This window comes from Lepisosteus platostomus, chromosome 17 (assembly GCF_059453375.1).
Source record: "Lepisosteus platostomus isolate fLepPlt1 chromosome 17, fLepPlt1.hap1, whole genome shotgun sequence".
In the NCBI taxonomy this organism is placed as follows: domain Eukaryota; kingdom Metazoa; phylum Chordata; class Actinopteri; order Semionotiformes; family Lepisosteidae; genus Lepisosteus; species Lepisosteus platostomus.
This window is the reverse complement of record NC_142627.1, coordinates 21944042-21971716: the sequence shown is the minus strand read 5'-3', so window position 1 is coordinate 21971716 and position 27675 is coordinate 21944042. Positions and strand designations below refer to the sequence as shown.

The 27675-nt window shown below is 47.2% G+C and overlaps 1 protein-coding gene across 4 annotated transcripts; it reads right to left on the bottom strand.

Annotated features, from left to right (window-relative positions):
• Window positions 1–559: 559 nt before the first annotated feature.
• dlk2 (delta-like 2 homolog (Drosophila)) lies at window positions 560–19705 on the bottom strand. 4 transcript variants are annotated; one of them, XM_088610611.1, is made up of 7 exons: window positions 18913–19705; window positions 14187–14284; window positions 11375–11478; window positions 5772–5835; window positions 3753–3883; window positions 3087–3231; window positions 560–2573 (listed from the first exon to the last, which is right to left on the bottom strand). In XM_088610611.1, the coding sequence occupies exons 3-7, from the start codon at window positions 11445–11447 to the stop codon at window positions 1772–1774; spliced, it is 1215 nt and encodes a 404-aa protein (XP_088466737.1). In that variant the 5' UTR covers window positions 11448–11478; window positions 14187–14284; window positions 18913–19705; the 3' UTR covers window positions 560–1771. The 4 variants fall into 4 exon arrangements, with proteins under 4 accessions (XP_088466737.1, XP_088466736.1, XP_088466738.1 ...); XM_088610610.1 differs by lacking the exon at window positions 18913–19705 and having other exon boundaries at window positions 14187–14533; XM_088610612.1 differs by lacking the exons at window positions 14187–14284; window positions 18913–19705 and adding an exon at window positions 13971–14130.
• Between the last annotated feature and the right edge of the window lie 7970 nt (window positions 19706–27675).

The window sequence follows — 27675 nt, the reverse complement described above, 5'->3', positions numbered from 1 at the left end:
TTAAGCCACTGGGCTTCTTTTTCAGATATTAGCAAGCACAATATTATTAATGGCTCTCCAAAAAGTGACTTAGGTTAAGTAAAAAGCTGCATCTGGGAATATATTAGGAGAAGTGAGAGTTTTTTTTCTGTATGCATTCAGATCATTAAATTATAATCTGGCTGACATGTTGATACAGCGTGTAGAACTGTCACTTCCAAGCCCACAGATTCCTGGTGTCTCTGGATTGACCCCCATGTGAGTGTGGACTAGTGTTCCACGCAGGACACAGTCCTGCCCTCTGCCCTGTGCCTGGTGGGTTAGGCTCCAGCTCCTTGACAGTCGATGGATGAGAAAATCTGTTCCTGACATAGTTTTCACCAGATTTAGATCTGACCCCTTTCTACCCTGATAGTGCACAAAGAGGGCTTTTGCTTGTTGAGGACTTAAGTGAGTGAGCATCTTTAGGAAGAGAAATCTGAATGACATCCTCCTGTGGAGTCACAGGAACCCTGCTTATATGAAGGCTTGCTCAGTGTGAGCTGCTATAGAGTCATCAGGCGTCTGAGGTACAAAGGAACAGAATTCACAGCTTTAATGCACACATTCAGTATCAAAAATAGAACACATTGCAGATTACGTTGTGTACACATTTCACAAATAAATTACAGAAATAAATTACATCTCCAAAGGTAGCAAATCCATGATGCTCATGAGCAGTGTCTCAAATACACAAGAAAGTCATACATTTCTCCTGGACTGTCTCCAACACAGAGACGAATCACTTTCAGTGCAGCCTTTCCATGCATTCTGATGCTGAGAATCCTTTCACATTCATGTTCCATCAGCAATGACAGAAACGCACGGTAAAAAATCCAGTTTCTCTCAATGCAGGACATTACAGATAGCAGTAAAAATACACAATAATACAACATACAAATAAATAATTCAGGATCCCACTACAGTTCGGGGTCTTTCATAAGCTTGAACAGTTATTTTTTAAATAGTTCAGGTGGGGAGCTGCTTCAGCATGCGTAGGCTGCAAAGGAACAAGTAATAGGTTTATCCCATGCTGAAAAAAAGAAGAAAGAGAACACAACGTTTCGGCCGTGGAGCTTTCTTCAGGTGTGCACCTGAAGAAGGCTCCACGGCCGAAACGTTGTGTTCTCTCATTTTTTCAGCATGGAATAAACCTATTGTTTTTTTTTTTAAATAGCTGTACAAAAAGATGTTCTTTAGGGTTTTTCAATGTCAAACACTGTGTGATCTAAGGTGTGTGTTAGAGACTGCATCCAAAATTTGTACTTCTGAGCTCTAATTAAAACGCAAATGCTGATGACAGACATTTCAGCTGTGTTTTTACTCTCCTGTGCATGTAAAAAAGACAGCAGAGATTAGCAACATGGTCCTGAGGTTTCATCTCATTCAAACTTTAGGCAATCTGCCTGCCCAGCTTGGTCTGCAATCGCAGCACATTATAATACTGGCAACTAATTCAGAGAGACTGAGGCTGCAGTCGTGTTCGGTATTTTCTAGAAACTTACGACACACTTCACTTTGACTCGCTTTTGGGGAATTTTAAACAAAGCAAAGCTCATGTTTCAAAATCCTTTCGCACATAAACAGCCGGCCAGCAACACGTTAAAATATTTGAAGATCCATCTTCCGGGAGCCGTGGGCGTCTCCTCCTGCGCCTCCCGGGAGGAGTCTGGTCTTGTGGTGACCCCACGTCCACCCCGTCTCACGCCTCCTGTCCGGCCGGGACCTCAGAGTTTTGAGGGGGCCCACGGGGTTAAATGACCTCCGTGTTGAGTTTCTTCTTGGGCTTGGGGGCCGGGGCGTGCAGGATACTGACCTTGCTCTCCTCCTCCGCGGGGGTGAGGGCGGGCTGGCAGCGCCGGGGGGCACAGCGGGCCCGGTCGCCGCGCCGCTGCCAGCGGCTCCTGAGCACGAGGGCGGCGGTCAGGCCCACCACGGCCAGCGTCATGGCGCCGAACACGAGCAGCACGATGAGCTGCACCTCCGTCAGGCCCGAGCCCGGGCGGGTCGCCACCTCCTTCACCGAGATCTTCAGCAGGCGCTCGCCGCCGCCGCCGCCGCCACCCGCCGTGGTCCAGCCGCCGGCGGGCGAGGCGTTCCTGCGCGGGCCCAGGGCGGTGCGGTCCGGACGGGCCTGGGTGACCCACGGGTGGCCCCCCGCCCGGGTCTCCGAGGTCCAGTGTGGCGCTCCGGTCCGGACCTCGGGGCTCGGCCTCCGGAGCTGGACGCCGCACGCCTTGCCGGCGTAGCCGCGCGGGCAGAGGCAGTCGAAGGTGTTGACGCGGTCGTAGCAGCGCCCCCCGTTGAGGCAGGGGCCGCCGGCGCAGTCGTCGATGTTGACGGTGCAGAAGCGCCCCTCGAAGCCCGCCGGGCACTCGCAGGTGAAGCGGTTGAGGCCGTCGCGGCAGGTGGCGCCGTTGGCGCAGGGGCGCATCAGGCAGTCGTCGACGTCCACCTCGCAGCGGGGGCCCGCGAAGCCGGCCAGGCAGCGGCAGGAGAACTCGGCGGCGTGCCCGCTGTCGTCCAGGCACGTCCCCCCGTTCTTGCAGGGCGACCTGGAAGGCAGAGAGAGAGCCGCGCTGAGACGCGGAGCCCACCTGCCCGTGCGGACCGCGGGTTTCCTAGGCAACGGCTCCGCTCGTAACACCGACAGAGGACGCTGGGACAGAAAGGCCTGACCTTGGGCTGCCTCTGGAGACAAGCCCACCGAATCCCACGACCGCTCTCTTCCGCTCACGCCCGGTCCACACGGTTGGCCCCGAGCCGGCCCGTGTTTGTTTGAGGGCAATTATAGCGGTCAACGGTAAAGGGAAATCGCACCGCGAGCTTTCGCAGAACGAGGCAAGAACCGGCAAATTCAACGCTGGAGACGCAGACGTAGAGGAATCTGCAGCTGGCGGCTCCCCTCTTCCTCCTTCCGGCATCACACGGCGCTCCTAAACAGTCTGCACTTCCAGCTGCCCACTCCTCCACCCCACCTGAGCGCCTGCCCGGGGGGCCGCTGTGTCGCCCGGGCGCTGCAGGTGGCAGATGGAGGTGGGTAGAAGCGGTGAGACCTGTGGGCTCACCTGGTCCTCTCGCAGGGCCCGATCTTCAGCTGACAGTGGCGGCCGTGGAAGCCCTCTGGGCAGAAGCAGGTGTACTCCGCGTCCTCGTTGGCAATGCAGGTGGCTCCGTTCAGGCAGGGGAGCTGATTGCTGCACACGTAGATGTCTAAGGCAGAGGAAGGTTCACGTCAGGGGTTGGTCACCTGTATCTCGGATACGTCACTGAAGAAGTGTTTTTTATTTACATTTTTTAACAGGAATATTTTTAGTACGATTCAGTCACCCTTTACTTTTGAGATTTTTTTTTTTCCACATGAGCTTTATACTCCTTTTTTATTCTCATCAGATTAGCACTTTCTACAGCAGACAGCTGAATTGCCTCTGTCGTCACCCTGCGGCTGTAGAAATCTTTTGTCATCTGGTGCTTCATCGGTTTCACTTTTGCTCAGGCGTGTGTATATCTTAAAAACAGCTTTTACTAAGGCTGCAGTCGAGCTTAGCCAGGCAGAGTATAGTAATAATCTGTTTCCATTGTAGTCAAAATCAGAGTTAAAAAGCTTCATCGATTTCCTCATCCTTCCCGACGCGCTGTGATGATTTAGCCGGCGGTTCTCTGCTGTAGGAGCTCGCTGGGGGACAGCTGCTCTGAGCACGCCCCTGTGGCAGTGGCTCAGTCTCCACTCTTACCTTTATCGCAGAAGCGCCCCGCCCATCCGCTCTCACAGGTGCACTGCCAGGGCTGGTGGCAGGAGCCGTGCACACAGCCTGGCATCTTCACACAGTCCTCGCACTGAGGGCCCTCCCAGCCAGGGTCACACCTGCAACACCGAGCCTGTCAGACACACACAACGCTCCCTGACTCACACACACAACACACCCCTGACAAACACACACAACACACCCCTGACAAACACACATAACACACCCCTGTCAGACACACACAACACACCCCTGACTCACACACACAACACACCCCTGACAAACACACATAACACACCCCTGTCAGACACACACAACACACTCCGGACTGAGGCCCACAATACCCCCTTGACTCACACACACAACACACTCCTGACTGAGGCCCACAACACCCCCTTGACTCACACACACAACACACTCCGGACTGAGGCCCACAACACCCCCTTGACTCACACACACAACACCCCCCTGACTGACACACACACACTCTGTGCCCAGAGTGAGAGAATAGAATATTGGAGACCAGACTAGTTCCAGAGATGTCTCAACCTAGAAACATTTGTTTCAGTTTTCCACAATCTTTTGGCATATGATTTTTTAGTTTCTAAAGCAAAATGCAGTAGTTATATGCATGAGTCTTCATAGAAGCAGAAGAAGACTTTGATGTTTTGGAAACTAGGTTTCTTTTTCTCTTGTGTGCGGAGGATTTCATCCTGATTTACTAGACAAAACCATTTTGCAGTGCTTGTCTGTGTTTTGGCCATTTGCAACCATGACGAGAGACCAATGATTTCTCGCTTTGGATTTTCTCTCCATACTCCATCAGTTCACATCGGAGCTCATGCTCAGTTCAATTCACTTAGCTGGTGTGAAAAACCTGACCCAATTTCCTCTGAAGCAAAGTGCTCCTTGCAGTACCTGTATTTTGACAATAGGGGGCGTTCAATATCAAGAGTAGCATTCTCCCATCGCAGCACTATCGGTATGATCAGCACGATGTCCTGACTGCCAGTCGAATGTGGTTTCCTATACATTAACGGAATGCCACTTGCCTATATTATAGTCGGTGGTGACAGAACTGGCTGTTTGTCATGAGCGTCCCTTCAGGCAGCACAGTGGAAAAAGTCAAAGCGTAGCTGTGTTGCTCTATCGCTCCAGCACCGGCAACGATTAACGAGCATGAAAATAGACCAGTGAGTGTAATTCACTCCAGAGGTGATTATTAAATTCATCACAGCATTAAAGAAGACCTCTAGGCAACAGCTAATTCTGTTAGATTAGTACAGGCTAATTAGCCAATTGATTGGCCACAGGAAATTGTGGATACTGAGGTAGGCAGGGACTCTTTCATTGAAAGAGGAGTGTAATTAGTTTGTAACAATAAATGAAAGCAGGAGTTTTGGGCTGGAAATCCATTTAAATCTAAGAAACAAATTATTTTTCTGATGTTTATTTTGAGCTCTGTCCGGCTGGTCACTGCTTGGAGATAAAACAATGTCAGAGAAGAGAAAAAACCCTCAATAGACTGGGGTGTGTGCCAGGCGTGGGATTGCCATTAAACCAGGAAATCAATGCGCTATTCAAGCTCCGTATCTCCTCTATATCAAACGTCTGTCTTTCTGCTATCCCTGCCATTGAATAGACCAAAGGCATAGCTCACTAGTGTTACTGATTCAATCTGGGAGACTTAATTAGGACAATACATAATGAATAAACAGAAGTTAAACAGTGTGTTTTTAAAATTCTGGTACATTCTTAAAATATTTACTAGTTGTAGCTAGTAAATGTTTCAGTTCAGTTCTGGACCTAGGTCATGTTCTTGTGGGGTTCACCCGGGTGCTTCTGTCTCCTCCCACAGCCCCCCTCCCCCCAAAAAGAATTAATTGGCCGTAATTGTCCTTCCGTTTAGAAGCCGGTCCTGTCAAAGTCAAGATGAAGTCAAGACGAAAAGGAAGGGAGGGTCCAAACTCCCCCGAGAGTTTAATTCCGGACCCCGCGTTCCCCCACCTGCAGGTTCCAGCGCCGTCACAGCGCCCGTGCCCCAGGTTGCAGTGGGATTCGCAGTCCCCGTCTGTAACGCCGCAGAGAGAAGGACAGCAGTTAGCCCCACAGCAGGGGGGGGCCCTGCTGGCGCACCCTCCAGCACAGACCCGCCCCCGAGTTATTCCAGCGCAGCCAGCTGTGTAAACACCTGCCAGCGCTGTTGGAGGGCTGACCTGCCGGGGACTAGATCCGATCCAGGGGCAAGGAAGTCTCTTGCTTTCGTTTTGCTTACAGCTCCGGGAAATGGACTAAGCTCTGACTCTGTGGGCTCGTGGGCTCATAAGGGACCAGACCGCCTGCCCTGCCCCCTGCCCCCTTCACCAACCACACGCACGCACCTCACCTCGACCTGCCTCTCTTCACTCTGCAGGCCGAGCTGGAGTTCCAGTAAGCAGCAGCACCGAGAGAAGCAGAGGTCTGGTCAGAGGTCAATATTTCGTGACTCAGAGCACAGCAAAACCAGGGGTGCAGCAGTTTCAGAGGGCGCAATGCATTGAGTTAGAGCATAAGAAAGCCTACAAAACCAGAGGGTAGAGAGAGAGAGAGGTGCCCATCTGGTAGTTCATCGCTAACTGATACAAGGGAGGAAGCCAAAGTATCATTTCAACCCCATGGCTGGGCAGCTCTCTGTTCCAGACTCTCACCACCAGAGCCGTATTCCCATGTCACACCCCTGCTCACTGAACTCCACCAGGAGATGGAATGAGTTGAACTCCCTGCTAACAGATAAGCAAGAATCTCCAAATCAAACGGGCAATGAATTGCACATCAGTGTGAGCTGTCAGTGAAATTAAAAGTGTGTCTGCACTAACTCTATGCAACACCTTGGTAATCCTAAAATAATACACATTTAATACAAATAGGGAGTTAGGATACTAATGCCTTTCAGCTCATTTCCAGATGAACATGTCTTCATTCTTTTAAACTGCAGATCAGACATTTTTCCATTGGCTGTAATGTTAAGGCATTAAGTCACAATGAAGATGTTTGGTAACACAATTCCTACTGCTGCCTTACTGCTCTTAGCTCCTGGGTGTGATTCCAAATGTGGACACCTTCTGGGTGGAGTTCTCGTTGGTGTCAGGGGGCTTTTTCCCAGAGGTCCTCGTTTCCTCCCACGCTGGCCAGGGTAATTGGTGTGTCTCACTTGTCCCCATGTGACTGTGTGAGAGGGTCCGGTTATGCACCTGCTCTGAGAGTGTAAGCTTGTGCCTTGTGTTTCTGGGACAGCATCAGCGCTGCTGCAAGTCTGATCACAAATAACTGGCTTTCTGTCAGTGGATGGATGGAATGAATGTTATATATATATATTATGAGAATAAAATAATATTAAGAGTATAAAAATAAAAAATAACATTATGCATCTTAGGAAACGTACCTTTCGATTACTATCAGATGACATTTCCCTTTGCAGATTTAAACTGATTCAGTGGATCAGGATAATCAGTGCCCTAGAAAATGATCAACTTAGTGTGGTAGCAATTCAGAAGGACTCACGTCTGCCACTCCCTGGTGCGCTTAGTAGATTAGAAAAGGTTGGGGGTAGAGACCCTTGAAGATCGTGAGGAGGTACAGTACGGTGCTGCTCTCTTCCAGTGCCTTCTTTGGGAAGGTGGATTTCCAAGTTATTCTGCAGGGGCTTTCTACAGTTCTGAGAAAGCCGTGAGAATGTGAGAATTCCTTTATTAAAGAGCGCTGCATTGTGAATGCACACCTCTATAAATAAACACCAGTCATTTCCGAGAGAAATCAATTAGGAAGTGGCGCTCTGTGATCCTGTCGCAGGAGACCATACGCTGTGTGCAGTGCGGTCTGCAGGCAGTCTGTCAGGAGCAGGGAGAGCCCCCGTTGGCCCAGAGCAGCTGGTTAACACCATGTTACAGCTTAAAGCCGCTTGCTTAATTGGTCCTGACAAGCTGCCAGAATGCAATGCTATAGACTGATTCATAATCTTGTGAAAACATTATTCTCTGCTTCACACTGGGCACATACTGGCTTTGAAATGGGAAATTAGGCTCCTTGTGTCATTTTCTTCATTTAAAATCGATTAAAGTGCATTGAATGAGACATCTCTGAAAGTGTTATATTATGGCAAAGAAATGCACAGTGTCCAAGACAATCTGTTGTCTTTTTTAGCAGGTTTTTTTTTTTACTAAGTAGCACCACTTAAAACAGAAAAGGTTTTTGTCTGATGCGTTCCTGGGTTGTGCTTCATAGCTGAATAGAGGGGCCGGGCAGCACATAGCTGCTGATGACAGATATTGTCGAGGGGTTTCAGCGAAGGAGGTGAGGAATGCACAGTGATCATGTCACCACCCGTATGGGCTCTGCCCTGACACTCCTGGAATTCCACATTTCTTCCTGTTTCTGGCCTTGACACAGGAGTTCCTGTTTTCCACCGAAGTTATCTGGTCAGGGCAGCACAGCTAGACCATCTGGAAAGCTCACAGCAATGTCTATTCCATGGCAGAGTCAAGTGTAAGATCACTTGAGGTGAATATCTGTGTGATGTTGGTGGAGTTACAGTGGCCTCTGTGCGTATATATGTATATGGATCCAGTTCATAGTGGTTCAGGTTTTATTCAAAATGTCCATTTTTAAGTTTTAAAGATGTTATATGCTGTTAAGGAAGTGTTTTTCTATATACTGTCGCAGAAACTGAGCAGTATACAATGTGAAGCAACTCTGAGTAATCTTATGGCTGTTCATTTGGATCTGGAATGTCAGTTTAAAAAGGACAGGAGCTGAGCTTTTTGGTCATTCAGAAACAAAAATCTTTGATTGGCCTGGAGAAGCCGAGGAGCGCAGAACGTTGCTACTGAGGACTGTGAAGCAGGAAGGCATGGTGGAGCAGTGCTGGGCGCACTTCCAGACCTGAGGCTCTCCCTGTGTTCAGATGGGTGTCCTCCAGGTGCTCTGATTTCCTCCCACGATCCAAAGACATGATGTACTGGTGGATTAACTGGGTTCCTGAAAAACCGGCCCTGGTGTGAGTGTGTGCGTGTTCGTGTCCGCCCTGCAAAGGACTGGCGTCCTGTCCAGGGCGTACCCTGCCTGCTGGTGCTAGGCTCACGCTCCCCCGCAGCCCTGCACTGGAGAAGGCAGCGAGAAAATGGATGGATTGTAAAGCAAAGGAAAATAAACCGTTACAGTGCCCCGCTCTAAACCAGCTTGGAAAATGTGTGGTGCGCATCCGAAAGGAATATTAGCAATGGCAGGAGAATACAAGCTCCTGGGTGATGCAGGAGATGGAGAAGGAAATGGGATGCAGGGAAGGCCTGAGTTCAATAGAGACCACTTTGTATTCACTTGTGAGATCGATTCGGGAAGTCATCACCGTTCACCATTCTGCCTGGGGAATTCTGTGTAATTCTTCAGTGTCCAATAATCTCACCTCAGATTCTTGGTTTTAAATGCACTTCTAATTAGTTTCCCCTCGTGCCCTCTGGTTCCTGTATCTTTATCGATACCTTTGGGTTTCGAATTTTGCAAAACCCCCTGCGTTGCAAGGCAGCAACACTAACCACAGCGCCGCAGTGCCACCCTGCTGCTTGTACCACCTTATCTTATTATCAGCATCAGGAGGTGTGTGGTGCTCTTGACTTGTACTCTTACGCAGTAGTACTTAAATGAAATGAGTGTCCCTGGGGCTTCACTATGTTCCACTGGCTGTGTAAATCAGAATTCCTGAAGGGAGTTTATTGGAGCGTCTCTGCGGATACCGTAAATCCCTGGATCCCGGAAGACCGTAGTGAAAGGAAGAGGCTCGGGCTTTCTTTCCAGTCCTCCAGCTGGTCGGAGACGCTGCAGGGTTCTAGCCATGGGATCCTAGCCACACAGCTCCACAAACCGGAGGCTCGCCCCTGAGTCCCAGAGATTTCCCAGGATTTGCAGTACCCCTCTGGATAAATATATTTGCCCTACCGGTGTGTGTACGTATTGCACCTGAATTGCAATAACATTTCTTTAAACGCTAATATTTTCATCAAACCCCCCCACAATGATATTAAACTGGAACCCCCCGATCCTGCGGGTGTGGCGACGTCAGTGATAAGACTAGAGCTAGCTCTGGGATGCTGAGCTCCACATCCCCGGCCCCCGGTCCAGCACCTCTGTTTCTCAGAGCCCCCGGGTGCTCTGCTCTCCTGACACGCTGACTATTTTCGTGTTAAAACCAGAGGGATCTAATTTTACACCCTGCGCCCTCTGCCTGGGAAACTCGATCTCCCAGGCCCGCAGCCGCCCAGTGCCAGCATGCTGGTGCCAGTGATAAATGTGGTTTCGGTTTCCTCAGCCCTGATCCCAGGCAGCCGGGACCCGACAGTTAGCTGCTCTCTCGGGGAGGTGTGCGGGGTGTGTGCGCGTGCAGGCACGTGTGTGTGTGTGTGTGTGTGTGTGTGTGTGTGTGTGTGTGTGAGTGTGTGAGTGTGTGAGTGTGTGAGTGTGTGAGTGAGTGTGTGAGTGTGTGTGTGAGTGTGTGAGTGTGTGAGCGTGTGAGCGTGTGTGAGTGTGTGTATGTGAATGTGTGTGTGTGTGTGAGCGTGTGAGTGTGTGAGCGTGTGAGCGTGTGAGCGTGTGTGAGTGTGAGCGTGTGTGTGTGTGAATGTGAGTGTGTGTGTGTGTGTGTGAGTGTGAGCGTGTGTGAGTGTGTGTGTGAATGTGAGCGTGTGTGAGTGTGAGCGTGTGTGTGTGTGAATGTGAGTGTGTGTGTGTGTGTGTGTGAGTGTGAGCGTGTGTGAGTGTGTGTGTGAATGTGAGCGTGTGTGAGTGTGAGCGTGTGTGAGTGTGAGCGTGTGTGAGTGTGTGTGTGTGAGTGTGTGTGTGTGAATGTGAGTGTGAATGTGAGTGTGTGTGAGTGTGTGTGTATGTGAATGTGTGTGTGAGTGTGTGTGTGTGTGGTTGTGCTACACAAGGAAGACGACAGAGGGCCCAGGGCCGAGAGCGAGGGACGGAGGTGGTAAAAGAAACTGTAAGGGGATCTCTATGAAATTAAGAATCATTAAATTTCACCATCCGCTCAGCTGCTTGCGCCGCTAAAAAAATATTTAGCCAAGAAAGTCAAGATGAGATGCAGCACCTTAATCCAGGACTGCGACTGCTGCTAGGCGTGAGTGCGGAGGGCCGGGGGGAGGGGGCGCCCCCACAGCCTGACTCTGCCATGGAGGTTTATTCCCATACTGTGGGCGCCGTACGTCAATCAGAGAAATTGGCACTAACCCATGTATGTATAAGTGTTGGCACCCTCCATAGACAATAACTTTTTTATGTTATTCACTAATTTACTAAGAGCTACACTTATTTGGCAATGATATCTCTGTTCTGATTAGCGAACACACCTTGCTAGTAGGCTGTAGATACTGTATCGTATCAATTGAATTTACTACTGCATGGGGGCCAGTACTCTGCAGCTCAACAGATGGAGTTCTCTACGGTTTGCTCAGGTCTATATGCAGTTTGAGCTGCGACTATACATACTGTACCCCAGGGGTCATTAGGGTACTTAGCCCTGCAGTAAATGGGGTCTGAAGCACAATACAAATAAGCGCCCACATAGCTTTCAGTCCTACCTTGCCCGGCACATCTCGGAGTCAGCAGCCAGACACTCAAGAGCAGCACATGGAGGCCGAATCTGTGAAGCATGATCGCGGGAGCAGGCAGCACAGCACTGTTTCTGAAACAAAGTGATGTCAAATGTTCATTTCGTTTTAAAGATAAAAATCAGAGTCAGTCCAGCCTCATACACCACCTGGTTAAAAAGCTTTTTCATTTGTGTAAATGTCACGGAAGGCAAGGCTCAATAGAGAGATTGTTCCCACTCTACAGAATAGCCATTTGGGTCGATTGCAGCTGTCAAGAAGTGAGAAATAACTATTTAGCCCAGCCCAGCTGAGACCGTAGCCAGAGAGACAATGCAGGAAAAGAAACAAAACCAAGGGCTTTTTGTCTGTTGAGCTGTCCAGAGTGCGGTATCTCTCCCGCAGACCAGTACACGCGCCAAGCATCGCAAACAAGCCGAAGGAGCTCAAACAGAGTAACTGTATCGCCCCACAGGGAATAGAAACACATCAATAATTCAACAGAGACATTAAAGTTTTAGATGGACATTTCCAACTATTAACTTTCAAAGGTAAATTCATCCTTTTTGCTTTACATATTTTAAAAAATGTCCTTATGAACTTTCCTTTGAAATTACACTTTAAATGATAATGTGTTGAAGATTTTATTGTGCAAATATCAGTTAAGGGCTCCTGTATATTTTCTGTTTAATGACAACATTAAACTGGTGGTACATTTGCTCTAGTTTCAGAAGAATTGCTTATTGACAACATGGAGATGAACAGAAACTGTGACAGTTTACACAAGATTCCTATGTTTCAGGGCCATTGATACCTAGTTAAACGACGGAGCAGTTTGTTTGGGGGGGTTGTATGTTCTTTGAAGGTGTATACTGGCGAGAAGGACAGGAAATGTTGTTCCTTATCCCTCAAGATGTTGTTTTTCAACGGTGCCGTGGTCTACCTGCTGCGTGCTGTGTGTTTATACCCTCCCCAGTGATATGAGGAGGTTGCTCCCAGATTCCTGATTGAGAGAAATTGTTGACCACATTGTGGTTTAATTGAGCACTGAGGGCTGATAACAAAAGCCAAATCAGAAAACCCTTTGAACATCAATCACTGGAGAGCTCTGTAGTGCTGTATTAAAATGTTTCTCCAGGGCTACATTAAAAAATACAGGCATTTCTTCTAAAGTAGATGCCCCACAAGCTACAGTATGTCATTATCATCTGTTATTCTCTAACAGCTCAGCTGTAGAGTATCAGTTTCTGATCCATATCTCCCTTCTCTTAAAAACTGGTATTTCTAAACTGCCAATCGATATATTTTTAGAACCGCATTCAGAAACCTCTACAATGACAAACAATGCCACTACTTATATTGTACATAATGTGGGGACAATCATTACTGTTCATTTTTAAGATTTCCCGATAGAGAATTCACGATGTTTAACGTATCTTTTGACACTACAAATTTGGTTTAGTACGCAGGTAAAGGAAAGCAAAGGTGGCAAATTGCTGGTCGATAATAAAAATAACTCATTTTATAAGTAGACTCTCAAGAGGAGCCCTGAATGAGCTCCCACTACTTTATGTTAATGTTTTTGCAAAGTATCTTCATTAGACGGACTTTTAAATTGCTCCCCAGTTTGACAATTTGTGGCTGTGCCTGCAGTGAAGCCGAGAGAGCTGAAGTTGTAGAACTGTTAGGAAATAGCCGAAGAGTGAGAAGGAGACAGTCCAGTGATATTGTTGGCTGTAGGATTTCACTTTCACAACACTGACTGGGCTCCGTTCCACTGGAAAAAAATGTGATACATTTTTCTCTGGAGAAAACGAATTTCATCATGACCAGAAAAATATTTTTCTTTGTTACCATTTGTTTTTAAAGTTGATTTATTTACCAGATTCAGAGTAGGTCTCCTTTATTCATGCTATTTTGTTTCCAGATGATGATGATTTCAATTTAAGCTGTGCAGCAGGTAGAATAGACTTTAAAAGACTTTAGTTCAATTTGTCTTATAACGGAATTGGTGAATCACAAGTGAATCTGCAACCTTACTTGCCAAACACTGCAACCAAAAGCTTTTTCAATACATTTCAATACAGTAGTATTCTGTTAAAAACATTCTTGTGCCATAAAACAGCTTCCCACAACCAATTCTTAACCAATTCTACGTGCTTTAACCTTCACAAGCTTTATATATTTTGCTGAATAATTTCCTTGCTAGGCAGGTTAATTTAACAGCAGTCAATGATACAACCATGAGGCATGATTACTTTCAGAAAACAAAATTTTTACAGAAATTTTACCTTTGAGAAAATGTTGTCAATTAGGAAACTGAGAGAACGGTGCAAACAGAGCAATACCATGATGAAATAACTCTGCAGTGTTCACAGAAGAAAAGATTTGATTTCGGATATACTCATTTGGAGAGATCAGCAGCTCATGTGCATGAACTGGGAAACAGATAAAAAAGCCAGGATCTGTGAAAGACACCGTTCAAGACAGAAAAAATCCGTCATCAGGAAAAAAAGAAGAGCAGATGAAATCTTCCTGTCACCTGTATTGTTGTGTAAAATGTATTCTTTATCATTAAACTACTCACCTCTCATAAGATCTATCTTAGTATTGAAAAATATTGTTTCTGTTGTCTGCAGATGTGCTTCTCAAGTAATCATTTTAGAAGAGTTGTACCACAGAGCAAGTAAGGACACACAGAATAAGAGAATATGTCAGACTCACGCAAGGCTATGCCTGAGCGGTCTGTCTGAGCTGCACTCCCAAGGCATGAAGCACACCCTGCCCCCAGACACATACACACCTGTGACGTGCAGGATCGCAGCCGGACAGTCCTCAGGTGAGTGAAGAAACACAGAGACACAGACTCAGGGGCCGGCGGCAGGGCTCTCCTTGCCGGTTCTGTTGATATAAAGCCCATTGAAGCTAAAGAGACAGAATAAAGAGAGCAGGGAACCGCCTCCCTACTACACGACAACAGAACCTGGCAAGGAGCTACTCTTAAAGGGACAGGCACTCCGTTCTCCGCCGCCCCGTCTGGCTGGGGCCGGCCGGGGTCACGCCACTGGCTAGCGCGACGGCAGGGCTCTTCTCCGCCAACTGTGCCAAAGTTTCCTCTGCAAGCTGTTGTCCTTCCTGTCTGCTGTCTCTTGTTTTGGAGAAGATACACTGCTCGTGTCAACAGATAACCCTAAAAGAATCCCTCTTCCAATCAATATCTTTGAAGAAACACAACTCCAAGGCAAACTTTCCTGCAGCTGCTGAACTGTGTCTCTTACACGTGACCACAGATGGATGTAGAATAATAAGTGCATTTTGATAAATTCAGCTATACAGATATGCATAGCCTATAACATTTAATGCAAGTAGACATATGGCCTTTGACATGGTCACCTGTGTTTTTCTTTGATGTTGGCAACATGCATTATAAGCACTGACATTAAAGCTGTTGCTGTAGCAACAGATAAGAATCCATTGAATTGAAGGCATAGAAGTGGATTCTGCTCACATTCCAGCGTAGGGAATTGTAGCCGAGCGTAATTTACAGGGGATTAGTTGAACAATATGAGGGCTGCATGGCTCTTACATGCATCTACATGTCTGCCTGAACAGAAGTATGTTTTTAACAATGCTTCGCATATTTACTAGGAAAAGTATTTGTGATTTGGCGCAGAGCATTTTCATGAAGACGTGTGTGACTGGCGCTGAAATGTGATATCCTACAAAATGTGTTTGTACACAGCCATGTTCCTTTGACATGTTGTCAGGGTGGTAAACTGTTAGCTTCCAGCGGTGTTTGTTCTTGTGTTTGGAAACAATTGCACTGTTTGCCTATAAGTTTTAATGCAACAAGAATGTACTAATGTTGTGCTGTTATGAAAAGGGTAGAATGACTCTTTAGCTGTAACAATTGCTATGTTGGCACAAAAGAATTAAACTGTGGATATTTACAATAAATTCTAAACTTCCCTTCTTGTTCGAGGCAGTAACATTTACCCCCAGAGCAAACAGGTTCACAATTGGCCTTTTATGCCAGGTCTATAAATCCATCAACTTTCAGGAACAACACACTTCCCTTAAAAAGAGAAATTTTTAAACAGGGGATGTTAGAGGCAAGCACATTTCCCCCACCCCCTCTGGACTTTCCTTTATTCGACAGATGTGTTTCAGAAGTCTGAAACACATTTTATATTCCTGGAAGTGGTTATTGTACCAGTGGCTAAACAGTGGCTTGTTTTCACAGCGCTGAGAAAAATAAATCTCAGCCTCGTTCTCACGGTCGCAGCAGTGCAGACGTTTGCGATCATTTGCAGCTCTCAGTAGTACAAGCTGTCATAGTGCAAGATGTCACTCTCGGTGCAAGATCGCACTCTCAGTGCGAGGTCTCACTCTCAGTGCAAAATCACACTCTCAGTGCGAGGTCTCACTCTCAGTGCAAGATGTCACTCGCAGTGCAAGATCACACTCTCAGTTCAAGCTCTCACTCTCAGTGCAAGATTGCACTCTTAGTGCGGGGTCTCACTCTCAGGTGAAAACTGGTGCTGTGTAGCAAAAGCAGCAATCCATACAGGGGTGAGAACAGGTAGTGAAGTGAACACATCTCATGTCAGAAAAAAAAAACCAGGAACAGTTGTGCAAAGCTGAGTGGTCAAATGGTATGCAGGTTACGGCAGGAATTCCAGTGTCACAATTATTTTGTGTTGAATTCCATTGTTGTGTTACTGCAGGGTAAAACACAACAACCTTTTCATACAAGGTGCCACTCCTTGTTAAAAAGCTCAGCAAAAATGTGTTGCATAATAATTCATACGTCCACCCTTACTCTCATTATACGCAGGATGTTTTCAACATGAGTCAATGCTGCACACATATAGTGCAGAGACATAGGGAGCATCATGAGACTGTGTGCCATCTAACCTACCTCTCATCCTTTTCTCTTACTTGCTGAGTTTGAAGATATTATGACTCCAAAAGTGCAGAAATTAAGTAAGGCAGAAATAGGTGACCGGCTCGCAAGCACAGCCCACATTTTAGGGGAACAGCTGACCCCAGAAACCTTTCTCCCAGCTAAGCAAACCAAATATGTAGTCCCCTGACATTGTATTGCTGATGGAGAATTCACTGTCTCCATGGCAACCGGGAAAAGCGTGATTCGGGTGAGACAGGCACCAGATAGAGGAGGAAGAGTACCTTCGGCTCCTTGGCTGTGCTTTAAGCCACGTACCAGACATGCTTGATGTCTTAGCTGTTAGTGCTGACAAAGGTCTTCCCAGCTTCTCCCCATATCCTTAACACTTTCCTCTTCTTTATTACTGCGCTTCTAACCTCATTTTACTATCACATTTTTATATAAGCCCCCCAGATTCACTCATCTCTCAAGCCTAACAGTTGTCACCTGAACAAAGAAAGGCAAAATATGAGACTTTCAAGAGTGACTAATCATTAAAATTCAATCAATTGCAATTACAAGTACACACTAACTTTTTATCCACACTGACTAATAATAGAATACGATGTGGCTCTTGGCCTAGCAAAACACTTTCACGGGGATGCAACGTAAACTTCAGAGTACGTTTTTGTTATCTACAAAAATACATACAGATACTTCAGTGCTTTTAATACCTTTCTTTGGAATGGCATCTTAAATCCTTTTCCCGAAGGGTCACTCTTTAGCTTTCGAGTTTCAGGTGTTCGTCAACAGAAAGTAAATGGAAAAATAAGCTCTGAAACCAAAAGCCGCAGGGAAGACTGATGCTGTCATTAGCCCACGCACCTGTTTTCTCAGGGCCATTGTGCTAGAATGGTATCTTATAGCCTAGCTCGTGGCCCTACCCTATAAGGGACAGTGAGAGTGGTTCCCTCTGTCCTTTTATAAAGTGGTGGAGGAGTTTCTGAGAGTGATTTAGAGAACACACGGCTCTCTGTTTCTTCACATTTAGAAAGACCTGTGCCCTCAGTGATCAGTTCAGCACCTGGAATGCCCACTGTGTAAAAGAAAGGCAGGCTCCTGACCCAGCACTGGAGCCTTCTCGCCAGCTCCTCTCTCTGCAGTTAAACTTGAGGAAGGGCGAAGGGGCGTAATGCATAATGTCTTCATAATCTTTTCATCACCGCTACCCAAGATGTGACAGTCACATGCAAAATGCTTACACGGACATGAGAAATTGACATACTGTGAGCATGAGAGGGCTTTGCACAATCGTTTTACCATTGTTTCTAGTGCTTGTTACTATCCAAGCTAAAAACTGTGCTAAAATGAATGTCTTGACCTCTTATGTACATGTTATGTCATTGGCACATGTCCCTATAAATTATTATGCACATGATTATGAAGCGGAATTTGTGAAGCACCAAGATCCAAATAAAGCTTTTACCCAGAATTCGTTCTTTAAGCTAAAATCGAGGCGAAGTACCAGATCCCCTGGGAGGATTGGAATTGAACAATGACCATGATGATGGGAAACAATGAGGGCTTGTCTTGCAGGTAGTGAGGGGACTGGTTCTGTAATGATGACAGAGTCATGTAGTGTCTGTGAGCTGCGCACTTAGTCTGGTTGCCCATTCCTCAGGTCCAGAGTGTGAGTGGAGGGGCTGAGCACATGGGCCGCTCCACCACAGCCTCTCGCACAGGACCGAAACCTCTGTATGTGTAATGCCTCCCTCAGAACAACAGGACTGCATTTTTCTTTTCAGCTGCCTCCCAGAGCAAACAACGCCACCGCTGGCATGTACGCTCTCCGGCCAAACCATCAGGAAGGAGTGGACGGACTCTCCCAGGGGCAGTATTGAGGGGACCAGCTTGACTTCCCTGACTTTCCCTGGCCAGAGTAATGCCCTTACCTCAACCCTACTGAAATCCTGTGGAACCCATGCAGTGTGAGCTTGGTCCCTCATGCCCTCATCACACCCTCCACCAGAGGAAGCCAGGATAGAAAAAGGGCTTACACCCCTCAGGGATACATGCACCTCCTGTGGCTCGAAGGGTCCCAGCAAGAACACAAGAGGGGTAGCAGACGAGACGAAGCTTCGACCCATCTAGCCCACTGAGTAAGTTAGTAGTTAAGGATCTCATCCAGCCAGGGTATCGGCTTCAATAACGTGGCTGGGTAGCTTGTTCCACACTCCCACAACCCTTTGAGTAAAGAAGTGCCTTCTGTTCCTGGTTTTAAATGCACTTCCACCCAGTTTCCAGTTGTGCCCTCTGCTCCTTGATTCACTGTTTACACATACAACACTTTATTTGCCTGGGGATTCTCAGGCACAGACAGAAGACACGTTACACTGGTGTGCTCCTCTGATTTAGTTTTGGCAAGGCTACCGCACACTTTCCAATCAGCAAAACCTCATGCAGCCATTTCAGCACAGACAGGCAGGGGTTTTCCAGCAGACTGAGAGGTACAGTGTCATGAAGACATGACATAGTTGGATATCTCTAACTGACGTAAATGAATAATGCTGATAATAATTAAACATGAAATGTTGCAGTCCCCTCGCAGCCATGCAGATCTAAGAGATGCTCATGTCTTTACCTTTCTGTTGAAGCTCCCAGTGAGCTCACCTCTATCTGCACAGATGGGGAGGCCAACAGCTTTTTATTCCTCTGGCCTGCAGTCAGTCAATAAGGGTTCTTTCAGCCTCGAGGACAGCCCAGTTTCCTCAGAGTTCAGCCGGTAGACAAAAGAGGTTATTCTGGGACAGACCCCCAAGCAGGTAAGGTCTTGCTTCCTGCAGATGGATTAGAGCCTCCTCAAAGTCCACGTCGACTACCTTTCTAAATCTCTCCTGCTCGATCTGGAGTAATCCGGCAGCGCAGTAAAACAGGGCGCCTTGTCTCCCTCTTCAAACACTTTGTCAGCTCACTTGTTGCCACAGCGTTAAATTCAGCCGTGATTAGATAGCTGCTGCTCACTTAGGAACCCACAGCTATTTTTGCTTAAGGACACTGAGTAGGGAGCTCCTGCTCTGCGCAGCTCGCAGACTTGTGAGAGTTCAGAAAGAGTGGCTCCCGGCTACCAGTGTGAGCCTTGAGAATCCCGATGCGCCGACAACACCAGCAGCTCTGTGGATGATAATGGGTCTTTGCAGGCTGAAGGCAAACATGTTCCTCCTTTTGTTTGCTTTCTGAAATATAGCCCGACTAGCCTTTGATCCTCGACCAGATTGGTTCAGTTTCAGTCTGCCGCAGCCCCACATGGAACTATCAGATTGCTAATGCTGCATTTCTAGCAGGTCTCCAGATATTGTACCCTGGCAATAAAATCTTATTCATGTGCTTCAGCTTTTGTGTTGGGATCCAGCTCGCTGCTTCTGTCTTCCTGCGATGTAGCTATTTCCACTTTTAGCAGTCTGTGCAGGATTAACTGATCTGTTTATCAAATGCCAGCGAACAAGCAATTTACTCCGGGCCCTGGGGGATTTCTCAAGCTGCTTCCACAGCCTCGGGCATCAGGCGGGAATGAGCAGGAATGGTAATCCAAAGAGAAGAATGCTTTCCAAACCATTTCAAGAAGCCCGATATCTTCTGGGTTCTGATATTTTCATCCCATTTATTGCATGCCAAATAACCCTCGTCTTGATTCCCCCTAAATCCGTGTGACATCTGGTTGCTTGTGCCCTGCTATCCTCATAAGCCTGGATAAGGAGCGCTGATGGCCACAGCCTGTTAGCTGAAACCCATGGAGGGAGCAGCTGAATTCATAGTGGCGGAGAGGACAGAGGTAGCGTGATCTCCATGCTCACCTCGCAGGTGAAGCCCAAGTCCAGACCCAAGTTGAAGAAAGACCCAAGTGCACCTATGGGCACCAAACTCTTCCTCAGCATTGCTCCTGCTCTTGCGCTTTCGACTCTTAATTTTGGCATTCCTCGTACAGATATCTGTTTTGTAACGGGACCCTTCGGTAGTCATTAACACCCTGTCTCCCCTGAGAGCAGCAGGCTGGCATTGAGAATTAGCGTTCCATAGCTAGGATGCTCCTCTCCTGTCACTCTGGGAGTTGTCCCCTCGCTGCACTTTCAACAAAATGTCCTGGCATCTCCTGTGAGTGCGCACAGAGGAGAGGGGTGGGGGGCAGCCCAGGCTGTGGCCGCTGTGTAACCCTAACCCCATTCATTGTTCTGTGGCTGCAGCTCTATATTTGACACATCTACTCACACTCCTCCCAGTGCTTCATATTCCTGATGCCCATCATGGCCTTTGAAATAGCCACCCGAGTTCAGAGGTGGCACGTTAAAGGAATGGGGCAGCTGTGAAATGCCTTCGTCCTAACTGCTTGTAATCTACACAATGTGAGCTATCCATCAGCAGGCCCAGGGCTTTGATGGGGAGGTATTAAATGACTCTCAAATATGAAGCAGGAGATGCCTCCTGGCCACCTGGTACAATATCTTGCCTGCTCGTTTTGCACGGAAAAGGCAACGACAAAGCCGAAGAGCCTTGACTCGAACACAGCTGCTGGACGATGAAACTTGGCTTGTGGTCCATTACGAGGCGAGATGACAGATAAACACTGATCTCCACCCAGAACGCCAACACTGCATATACCTCCCAGGAAACGCCAATGATCACCCATGCGTCTCAGGTGATTCACCGTGTTCTTAGAACACAGGCGACACAGTGGCGAGACTCAGTTGACATTAAAAGGCCACTACCATTGGATATTTGTGCCTGCACTGGGGCTCTGAGTTCGATTCTGGACCTGGGGTGCTGTCTGCGTGGGGCTTGTATGTTCTCCCTGTGTTTGCACGGTTCCTCCAGTTGCCCACCGTCAGAAAAATACTGGAAGGTTCAAAACTGGCCCTGGTGTGAGTGTGTGTGCCCAGTGTGACTGGTGTCTCGTCCAGGGTGTACCCCGCCTTGCGCCTGTTGCTTGCTGGGATGGGCTCTGGCCTCCCTGCAACCCTGATTTGGATGAGGCAGTTAGAAAACGGATGGATGGATGATTTTAATGCCTTCCAGTAAATAGGACGTTAAAATGAAAACAAATAATTTGTATTTAAAATGAACAGAAATCTGTTCTGTTCTATTTACAGGAAGGTGTTTAAATGACACCACCAAGATTTTCAGATTAGGCTCAAGCTAAGATAGATGCCTCAGTTGTAAAACCTTCAAAGGACTCCCCCAGATGACAGCTATCTTGTTTACAGAGTATTTAGTGAAAACAGACATTGATATCTCAGAGGTTCTCTGGCGTGTGTGTTAAAGCTGACAGACGCTGTGCAGGAGGAGGCTGAAGTCAGCCCCACAGCCCCGCAGTAATGTGAGCCCGTGGAGGAGCAGTGGTGATTGATGGGCGAAGGGTGTTTGACCCCAGCTCGACCTCAGCTCTTTCCTTTCGGCGATGGACAGACACACACCCAAGGAACAGATAAATCCGAAAGAACTCATACAGACCCCATTCACATGGTATCTGAAACCGCACCAACTTCAAAAGTGCTTCAGATGAGCAACATAACAGCTCCTCTTGCTCTCTCATCAATCCTACAGCCAGATAAGGTTTCAGGAGGTTGTACACAGGACATTTTGGGGTTACCTTCCCCATCACTTAACAGCAGCACTTAAAATACAAGAGGGTCCTCCGGGCCCTGAATAAGTCCTTTTTCCCCCTGTCTTTCATTTTTTGAATGTCGGGATTCATAAACATTTGCTTTTCGTTCCACGCCTTCAAGATAGCCGGGCCCGATTTTGAACTGTCTGGTATGTACATTTGTTACCGGTGAAAGAGAGCTGCTGGCAGCAGGGCTGCCCTTGTGACAAAGCTCGTGGATTGTTCTGGCCGCCCGGGCTGGGCGGTTAGCGCCTTTCTGCAGTGGACAAGTAAGGACCTGCCCTCGCACACATCCAGGCGTACCTCCGTGTGATTCACTCCCTCGCTCAGAGACCCGCAGGAGTCTGAGTCACGCGGGAAGGGAGCCCGTCTCTTCTGTGGGCTGAGCGGCACCCCAGAGGAGAAAGGGGATGTGCAGGCTGGTCACTTCAGACCCCGGTGTTGTCCATCGCGAGCTGCTGAATAACTCCAGTTCATGCCACAGCAGGGCGACTGGTAGCTTTTATCTAGCAAGCAGACCATGGCTCAGGCACAGCATGTTGCCTCTTAATTTCCTTATTGGTTTAAGATCCGATCACAAAATGTGTTTCTAATTGGGACTAAAAGTACAAATTGAAAGCCCAAGGACTTCCACGGGCTTCTCTCATTAAACTGCTTATAAAAAGTTTCATCCTCCCTAGTAAAAACACCACGCCGCTAGTGGCTGAAAACACAAATGTCATTGGCTTTACTAAGAACATGGGTTTGGCCACACACGAGATGATGCCTGGACATCTTAGTGATCAGTGTTATAAGTTTGTGTGTTATTTAGTACTTTATTGATTGCTTTTATAATAAATATATAATATTGAACCCGTATAATATACTTTAGATGTTTTTCATCTGTTTTTTGGAACAGAGCAGATATAGAAACAAAACAGGATTTTGGTTTCATTGTGGTGTAACACAAAGATGAGGTGAGCACTAATGAAGACAAACCACACATTTTCTAACCACTTCTTTCAGTATAGGGTTGTGGGGGAGCCGGAGCGTATCCTGGCAAGCAATGGGCACAAGGCAGGGCACACCCTGGACAGGACGCCACACACAGACACAAGCACACATTTCTGCAGAATCCAATTCACCTACCAGCATGTTTTTGTACTCTGGGAGGAAACCAGAGCACCTGGAGGAAACCCACATAAACATGGAGAGAACATACAAACTCCACACAGACAGAACTGAACCCAGGGCCCCAGTGCTGTGAGGCAGCAATGCTAACCTCTGCATCACTGTATTGCCCACGAAGACATGTCTTGTAAAACCCAATTGAAAACTGCTATAACCACTAACGTTCCCAGGTAACTGCAGTAACTGCATTCAAAACACTCTGTGTCCTCTATTATTACTTTTGTGGGTTGAATTTTTCCCAAGCCTGCGTGTATCTCTGGACATGTCCTCATTTTGGCATTCTGCTCTCCCAAAATCAGTACCTCTTAGCTTATCTGTTCACTGTCCAGAGATACCGAACCAGTTCAAGAGTCAGTGAAAGTAGATTGACAGCACTGGAGCAAACCAGTCCGGTTCCATTGTTAAAGGCTTCTGGTCTGTTTGGTCCCTCTCATGTGAGGACAGAGGACACATCAAATAAGAACAACAGGAGTCTCTTCAACAGCAATAAAATATGAATGATCTGGTTGAGTGAGACAGGTAGTGGTATAGAAACACAGTAATGTATCCACAGCAGGAACAGCCTGAACTCGTGTAAGGCTCAGCGAGGGGCAGACATCTGATCTTCCCTGACAGAGAGAGCGTGTGGCTAAATTATTTATACACACCTAACGCAAAGATAAAGGCGTCTGCTGTAAAATCAATACGCGGGTTGTTCAAGTGAGATACACAATCAGGCACGAGAGGCTTATCACATCCCCGGCTTTAAGTCTCTATTTCAACCAGACACAAAGACAGTACAATAGGAGCTCAATGCAAACATTTGAGACAGTGACAGTACCTTGCAAAAGTATTCACCCCTTTCGAATGATGTTCTGTTTTGCCGAATTTCAAGTGACGCATACCCGTTTTGCAGCTATTTTAAATTAAAATGCTCCTGTGGGCGTAAAAAAGTGAACTCATCTTCCCCTCAATGTTGAGACGCTGCCCAGCCCCTGCTGATGGGAAACAGCCCTGTTTGACAATGCTGCCACCTCCACGCATGGCAGGGACAGGCCTGACTGGGCGATGTGCTGAGTTGGGCTGGTGCCAGATGTAACATTCTGCATGTAGACCGAGAAGTTCCAATTTTGTCTTGTCTGATCATAATTGCTCTAATTTATCTTAGAAAAAGCTCTCTGTGGCTAAATATAATGTGTATTTATCCGTGCCCTTTTCATTTCAGCATTAAATAAGTAATCTGCTTTGGTTTGGGGCGTGTGCTTTTTTCCCCCATGTTTATTGGATCAGCCTTCAAGCCCTGAGTTTATTTTGTTTGATATTATGAATAAAGCGAGAGTAAAATATTTTGTTTGCGTGATCTAACAGTCAGGGTGATTAACATTTTGTGTGGTCCCCAGACAAGAGTAGATAACTGCTAAATGCTCAGTATCCAAAGGGTACCGCCAGGAGGATGACTTTTAACTGTGGCCAAAGAGCTCGTTCTGTAATTAACATGACGACGTTACGCAACAGTATCAGATCACTGTTTTTCAGATGTGCTGAAAGAGAAGCGAATTTGTGCATTTCCAGCACGAGACAGACCTGCACGAGGGAGCATAGCAGTACTGGTGCTGATGCTCTGGAAAGCACAGCGTCGTCCTTGTAAAGACCAAACAGACAGCCAGGCGGAACTCTTGCTCTCATCCAGAAAGTGTAATTTCTCTCACGCACCTTTCATTTCTAAGACTGGGGATTTTCAAATAAGTCACCATTTTGTAATGCCATTAGTTGGGCTCTTGCAAGGCTGGTAATGTGTTGTAAGGATCAGCCCTGACTTCCAGATGTCATGGCACCCTGCCCTCTTTCCTTATTTACTTGGGATTTTCTCTTTTCAACAGTGTGTAAAGAATAATCCCTCTTCTGCTGGCAAGCATTGTTTTAACAATCCCCTTGCTAATCCTTCCACTCTCTCATTAATTCTGTGAAGGATGTAGTTGCCTCACTCAAGTGTTTACAGTACATCGTTCAGGCTAGTCTGAGGCACAAAGCTTTAAAACAGATCGACAGTTTTAAAGAGTTCTGAAGGGGTGCTGTGAAATTCTAAGAGGGTCTCCTTTATAAATCGGACCTCATTGCTATTTAAAACATCGATTATTTTTCTGTGTTTTTTTTTCCAAGATGGGCCTCTTTCATTTCTGGTTTGTCAGAAATGCAGTAGAAACGTTGTAAAGTGAAGTATCAGACACATTCAGGTGACCAATATGAAACTCACATCCCATTTTTTAAAGAACAGGAAACGAAATATATAAAAGAAGCTCGTGGGTGACTGTCTTATGTCTCAAATAAATTCTAAAAGAATCAGAGGAGAGTATTTGTTTTACCAGTGTAATAAACAGGTTGCAGCAGAGACAGAGGATAACTGTACCAGAGGAGAAGAGCTCATTTCGACATGCTGCACTCACACACTGACACTGGCCCAGCCCTGCATGCGATATTAAGGCATGGTAATGTCACGGGGGTTCACACTGCGTGTGTGTGGAGGTTTACTTCCTGATCAGACATACTTTCGCTTGTTCCTTGATTGTAGTGCTTGGGAATTTTGGTAACTTGAGAGCTGGCTGCTTGATTTTGTCAACGAATAAAACTCTCAATCAGCCTAATTCAAGTTCATATGCACCTCTTGTGGGTGGAGCAGTGGCTAGTGTTGCTGGGGCCCTTGGTTCTATTTCAAACCTGTTGTGGCTGCTGTCTGTGTGGAGCTGTATGTTGTCCCTGTGTTTGTGTGGGTTTCCTCCACGTGCTCCGGTTTCCTCCCACAGTCCACAAACATACCGGTAGGTTAATGGGCTTCTGTGAAAACTGGCCTTGTTGTGAGCGTGTGTGATGGACTGGCGTCCCATCCAGGGTGTATCCTGCCTTGCGCCTGTTGCTTGCAGGGACAGGCTCTGTACCATTTCTGTTCTATGGAATTGGGGGTGAGATTGCAGGGTAGACAGAAGGCCAACCTCATCCTGAGGCAGGAGGGAAGGACAAAACATACAGTACACCTCACTCCACCATTATCATGTGCCTTACAACATACAGAGGTTGCCTGGAAATAGTCGAAGGAAAACTATAGGGTTCTTAATCACCCTTTGGAGTTTCACAGAGACTGGTTCTTAATTCTGCATGCAGGCACTTCTTCAGGCAGGCAAGGAGATCCCACAGAAACCTGGCTGATTGCTCACACTCCCCCGTGACTCGTTAAGAAATGCATAACACAGAAGATCCTAATTATTCTCAGCCACAGAGGGGCAGCAGCAGTGTTTTCAGCAGACGGCACACAGCTGCCTGTTAGGATATGTGTACCAACAGGAAGCAGAAAATCACTCTGCCATTGTCCACGAAACCAGCAGACTGAGCTGGGAAAAACAATCAAGTCAGCGCCGTCGATCTCCAGCGCAGACTGATGTGGTCAAAGTTCCTGATTGGCTCAACTGGTCCAGGCTGGGTCCAGCAGGCCAGGCATTGCTGGCTTGGTTGGACCATGTCATTAGCCAGCTGTGACAGTGACTCCACAAGCGATAGAGCGCAAACAGCCGGGGTGTCCTGTACTGGTGTACTGAGCCAGGCTCCTGCTAGGCCGCAGTGACATCAGTGAGAGACAGCCTGCTCATCCAACCAGCACAAGGTTTCCTAGAGCACTGGGGAGCTCACAGCGCATTGATTGGCCAGTGGCTGTGGCAGGCGGGTATGTGGGAGGATTGTATCCACTGGTCCCCATTCTTGTGCGCCACATGGTTTGGAGTGGAGAGCCACCCTGATTGACAGCAGGTACAGCACATACCTGCTTGTGGGAGTTGGGAGTATGGCAGGGAAATGTCTGTCTATGACTCTGGATTGGGAGTAACCCCTCCAAACAGTGGAGTCAAAGTGGCAGTGACACTTCTCCTGATTTCTGACTTCCCTGTTTTTAATTTCATTTTCCTCACCAGAGCTCTGAGATTTACTGTAGGCATGAGCAGCAGCCTGTGGTTTTGAATGATGACCCCCGCCGAGGAAGACATGCAGCTTGTTAAGTGATTCAGCAATAGTGATGGAGTAGCCTAGTCTTCTGCTGAGGTACATTTAATCCGTAATGTAGCCTGAAAATAGATGGCCCACTTCAGAAAGGCTGAGCACAAAAAACTGGCAGACGTTCGGCACAGAAAAGTGTAAAATCTGGAGTGACGAATTCCCATTTCTAACAGGAAAGGTCCTCAGGAGCCACTGGTTTGTGATTTGTACAAAATGTGGAACCTCGTGGAAGAGTCCCAACATCTGAACTACAGTCTTCAGTCTTGCAAGAGTATTCATCCCTTTGTATCCCTACAACCCTAAGTTCAATGTTCCATTTTTGTTGAATTACAATTGACAACTACATGTCTTTGGTAGCACTGTGGCACTGTGGTTAACATCGCTGTCTCACAGTGCTGGGGCCCTGGGTTCAATTCTGTTCCTGGGGTGCTATCTGTGTGGAGTTTGCATGTTCTCTTTGTGTTCCCTCGGGTGTCCTCCCACTGTCCAAAGACATACTGCTAGGGTAACTGTCTTCTAGTAAAAACTTGCCATGGTGTGTCTGTGTGTGCGTCCTGCCTG

Coding starts and splice junctions, on each gene's coding strand:
- dlk2 (XM_088610611.1), bottom strand. CDS start 11,447: ATGCTTCACAGATTCGGCCTCCATGTGCTGCTCTTGAGTGTCTGGCTG. Junction 3,884..5,771: donor GACGGCGCTGGAACCTGCAG/GTGGGGGAACGC, acceptor TCGGTGTTGCAG/GTGTGACCCTGGCTGGGAGG. Junction 2,574..3,086: donor GGGCCCTGCGAGAGGACCAG/GTGAGCCCACAG, acceptor TCTGCCTTCCAG/GTCGCCCTGCAAGAACGGGG.